This window comes from Camelina sativa, chromosome 11 (genome assembly GCF_000633955.1).
Source record: "Camelina sativa cultivar DH55 chromosome 11, Cs, whole genome shotgun sequence".
Taxonomy (NCBI): domain Eukaryota; kingdom Viridiplantae; phylum Streptophyta; class Magnoliopsida; order Brassicales; family Brassicaceae; genus Camelina; species Camelina sativa.
Window position 1 is genome coordinate 47,353,777 of NC_025695.1, and position 5,188 is coordinate 47,358,964.

The 5,188-nt window shown below is 36.8% G+C and overlaps 2 protein-coding genes across 2 annotated transcripts in view; both read right to left on the bottom strand.

Annotated features, from left to right (window-relative positions):
- The window catches only part of LOC104726940 (transcription factor GTE10-like), a 3,722-nt gene extending 2,720 nt beyond the window's left edge, over nucleotides 1-1,002 (bottom strand). Inside the window, exon 1 of the mRNA XM_010445916.1 lies at nucleotides 327-1,002. Within this exon, the coding sequence (XP_010444218.1) occupies nucleotides 327-429 (103 nt within the window). The 5' untranslated portion in view covers nucleotides 430-1,002. The remainder of the gene's footprint in view (nucleotides 1-326) is intronic.
- Nucleotides 1,570-2,872, bottom strand: LOC104726942. The gene has a single exon (XM_010445917.2). It carries the CDS (start codon nucleotides 2,812-2,814, stop codon nucleotides 1,891-1,893), a length of 924 nt encoding a protein of 307 aa, XP_010444219.1. The 5' UTR covers nucleotides 2,815-2,872; the 3' UTR covers nucleotides 1,570-1,890.

Genomic DNA, 5,188 nt, shown 5'->3' on the forward strand with positions numbered 1-5,188 from the left:
AGGACGCTTTTTCCCCTGTGACCCAGGAAATGTAGCAAAGTTTTCAGGTGGCATCCTCCTAGGGCCATCACTGCAGCTTTGAATATCGTTGTATGGTGACAACAGCACAGTGTCTGAACTGAAACATGCAATCTTCTTACTAAGGTCCCTGACCTGTTGAAGCTCCATCTTCAACTTGTGAACTAAATTCTTTCTCTCAGACCTCGACATGTTGGACAAAGAGAAAACCTCTTTGGGAACACCATAGCTATCTCCATTCAAACCAAAACGTCTCCTTTTCAATGGAGGAGTCTCCTCTAAATGTTTCATCTGAGAATCGATTCTACCTGAGTAAGCAAAGTCATCAGGCTCAACCGCCGCCGTATGCAAGTAATCAGGAACAAATCCCGATGATTTCACTCTTGGGTGTTTCCGTGCTTTACCCATCATTCACTATAAGTCATTCAAATACAGAACTAACTTTAAAAAAAATTCAAGCAATGTATGCTTTTCTTGCTTCTGCTTCAACAATGAATCTATTGGTAACCCCCTTGGCGAGGTTCAATGGAAAGTTGCAGTAATCAATCAATCCTTTTTCCCAATCAACCCTCCTTGCTCTCGAGTCAATACCACAATTCGCCGAAAAAAGAATCACACAGATGCGATTACCAAATCAACCCGATGATGGTATTCGTATGAATTGCACAACGTATACTTACCAAAATCAAATTCGCAAATTGGTCTAAGTTTCCTTCCTTCTATCCCTCAGATCAAAATCAAATTCAAAAATCACCGAGTGAGAGATATCTTCCTCAACGGCAATTGGGTGGAAGAAAGCTAAATTGAAACCCTAGAAAAACCCTCGACTGAGTAGAGAGGAAGAAAAAAAAAACTACCAAAATCGATTTGGAAAACCCTAGATCGAGAGCTTCGCGATATATTGCTTCCAATGCCCCAAACAAAAAACAAAAAAAAAAAAAAAAGACAAATTCGAAATAACGAAAGAGGTGAGAGGTGAGAGGTGAGAGGTGAGAGGAGAGAGAGAGACTTACGGAGAATAACGAACCAATTTGCTTCTCTACTTATAGATCTCAAGAGATGATCAGCCCGCCGCCTTTAACCTAATCTAAGCCGTTCATTACACAGCCAACCAAAATCTAAACGGCTGATTATATCCTTTCGTTTTCTACCGTCGATATTTCGATCTAACGGCTATGAGGTGTAGGAGCGCAATCTAGTGAATCCTGGATCTCTAATTAATTTGAGAAAAATATCTTAAATTTTCCATATTGCAAAGTGGTAAAATAAAAAATACACGTGTTATCGTAGCGCGTGGTATAGACGCGGTTACCGACCGACATTGTCTCTACCATTTTGACTATTTTATCCACTCAACACGCCTTGTAAATAGGCGTTTGAATAACACGTGCCAGTGAATCTTTTTTAAATTTGAGGCCCTTACAATAATACTCAAGGCCCATTAATGAATACCATAAGCCTGCCCATTAGTGAAATACCATAATTTTCATATAATTTTTAATGTCGTGTTTAACATAATGTATGAAAACGAATAATGTGGAAAATGAAAACAAAACCTACAAAAACTAAAAAGACTTACATATATATACTTCATTACAACTTTCTTTTAAGCTTTAACTTTAAAACTTAAACTTCAGATTACTCAAGAGAGAAAACAAAAGAGCATTTTATAAACAATAATCCTAACCAAAGAAAACAAAATTAAAAGAACAGAAACATATGTTCAAGGTAAATTAAAAAACCAAAGCTCAGCAGCACTTGCTATTTTTAGTTCTACGATGTACGAAGGCCATGTATATAATACGATCGGGACCGTTCATCAATTTTCACAATTAATGTGAATATCCAACGGCGGGTATCGAAAGAACGTCGTCACAGGCACAAAGCTGCCTTGACGTCAAGCCTCCACGCAAAACCTCCGCCGTCCATTCTCCAAACGTCACAAGGCACCGTGACGGATCCTCTTTCTCGATCTTGACACGTGTACTGTAATCTCACTCTGCATGTGAACGCCGGGTACGTTAGCATCGGTCTCTCCTTCATCACCAACCGTACGATCACGTGAAAATCATCGTTATCGTAACTGATCTCCGGTACACCAGTTTCCTCCATCGGAATATTAATATCTTCTCTAGCCATCTTCCTGTACGCCTCATTGGTCCACGTGACTCTCCCTAAACCGTCCGATGTAAAACCAGGACACGTGTCTTTCACAAGATTCATCTTCCTCTCATCATCGGTCTTCCCTAATCCATAACCGTCGATCCAAGCGTCAGTCACACGTTCAACCGTCACACACGACGAAACCACCACCGTCCTTCGCGATATCTCCGCCGTCTTGTACGGAGCTAACATCTCACTACCGCCGTTGAAACTCAGCCACAATGGACCGTTTCGCTTCTGCTTATTCTCCACCGGGAAAGCATTCAGATCCGGAAAAACACGTTTCTCAGGCGTCTCTGGTAAAAGAGACAACGTAACCGCCGTGGTAGTAGCAGCGTCTCCGGCGAGATCTCTCTTTTTCTTATTATTGCACCTCCGGGAGTTACCGGCGGAACTCTCTTTCTGATACTTCCTCTTGCCTCTCCCAGATTTACCGGAAACATCGGAGCTTCCGCCGCTGGTAGCTGCGGTGGAGCCATGCTTTCCGGTGATGGGAGAGAGACTTCCTCCGTCGCCGGCCGGTTTAGGAGCAATGGGACGAAACCGAAGCATGATTCGATCAGCTTTGGAGAGACCGTAACGACCACCGTAACCGCCATATCTGGCTATGCAACAACCTCCCCTACCGTCCATCTCTCTCTATATATCTTTCTCTTGTAAAAAAATGATTAATTTAGGTTTTAATGGGAGCTTTCGGAGAATACTGAAGAGAGGTGTGAAGGGTTTATATAGGGACTGTGAGGGTGACAAGTGTTTGGTTGATACGCGTGTCTTTTTCTAGAATACGCTTATCACCGTTGCACTTTGCACATGGTCTTCTTTTTCTTCAGTTTGAAGACGACATGTAAATTACGTATTATTCAAAAATGGCGTGAGATCATTGATATAAATATTCTTTTTTCGCATCACACTTTATTTTATTTATTTTACTTTACTCATTTTAATAACTAATTTGTATTTAGTTATTAAAAATTTCGAAGTAGTTTTTGATTTGTCAGACTGACCATTCTAAGCCTACCGTTTTCTTGATCTTCGATTTTTTCAATTCGGGTTATAATGTTAGTACCAAATCGGATTCGAGATTTTTAAAATTATTGAGGTTTATACAAGGAAGGGGTATTGTCGTATTGAACACAGAATCTGCGCTTAAAAGTATTATATTAGTAGTTGAGTTACGTTAATAATCACTATGACCCTTGTGTTTACTGTATACTTTCGTACTCGATCGAACTGATTTGTTTGGCCTAGAAAAACAGATATTTTGTTCATAAATTATTTTAAGTTAAAAAGTAGATTATATTTGCCCAAGAAAAAAGAAGTAGATTATATATATATATATATACTAGGTGACGTATGCACATTAGCAGTTGCCGATTCGCATTGTAAATATAAAATTTCTAAAGTTAAATTTTCCAAATAGTAAATGACATTGTCAAAAGGAGAAGAAACCATTGTTTGAACATGTTTTCATGATATATAGTGCATGTGGATTCTGGTTATAGGGACATTATATGAATATATATCCTAATATGCTCGAAAAGACATATAACTTCACATCCGTATAAAAGAATAATAGCTTACATTTTACTGACTGTTTCCGAATTTCCGACGTTCCAACATGTAGTTTTAGGTTTTTTTTTTTTTTTTTAAAAAAAAAAACTAAAAAACTAAAAGTCGTTTGTGGTTTCAAACTTTCAATCATGAATAATTGCCAAAATTAGGTTAAAATATAGTATATCGATGATAGGAAGAAAAGAAAGGTAATGTTAGGCATGGTCCAAGAGATGAGGGTTTCACTCATACATTATCATTGACCAATTCTGAATTTAATTTAGTGGAATCTTAATTAACTAAAGGTGATCGTGACTCTAGATCTCAAATCTTGATTAAGGGGACAAGATCGATGATCTCATGTCTAAAGACGAATTTTGTGCCAATGGAGTTAGGTCACCTCTTTTCAGGAAAAGAAGAACATTGAACGGCGTATAAAATACATGAAATATGCAATGTTTCTTTTATCATTCTTATAAAAATCTAACAACTTATAAGTTATAATACATTAAACATTTACTAGTCACGAATGGACACATGGAACATATATTTGTGCAAACTCCATAAATTCCTTCAATTATTTAATCACTTTATATATAAAAAATGTAAAATATACATTTTGTGATAATCTTATTAGGTGAAAGTGTGAAACAAATATGTTTCTTCTTTCTAATTAGGGTCTACGTTCAAGTCTAGAAAACAAAAACATTAGGAGTAATTTGGTATTAGTAGTAGTAATATTGAAATATTAGCAAACAGACTAATTATGGACAAAAGAGTGAATATGTTATAAAAATAATCAAAAGAAAAGTAGATTCGGTAGGGAGTTCCAAGGAGCGATGGCATCAAGAAAATCTGATGGGTTTGTGTTGCGTTGTACTTTGCATGGTAACACGCAAGAGGACACGTAGAGACATGTAATTAGCTTATCAATTGACTACAATTAATCCAAACACCTCATTAGTTAATTAACCAGGCTTAATAAAATAGTCTATCCTAGAATTGTCCAACGTGAAAGTGGGACGAAACTGATGACTGATGTTAAGTCTTGGGAGTTAGGTTTGATTCTTTAACATCCGATCTCATCTTTCATTTTCTCATTATTATAAATACTTTTAACAATAAGCACACATTATATACCCTGTTGTTTATAATCCAAAAATGAAATTAACTAGGGAAGCCATATATAGTCGTTTCTTGTCCCTCGAATATTGAGTAGTAAAAAGGAAATATTAAACGTACAGTTCAATTCTTAATTACACTGAGTATAGATGATTTGAGTGGTTCCACTTTACGTCCCTATAGATAGGTAGTAAATGAAATTATAAAAAAAACATTTCATACTTTCTAAAAAAAGAAGGATATGATGCACACATATACAAATCTTTAAGGGTTGGATGAGGTCAATTATATCTGGCTTAAAAGACACTGATACATACGTAAATACTAAATTAAT

Excerpts from the sequence above, each read along its gene's own strand:
- LOC104726942 (XM_010445917.2), bottom strand. The coding sequence starts at position 2,814 with ATGGACGGTAGGGGAGGTTGTTGCATAGCCAGATATGGCGGTTACGGT.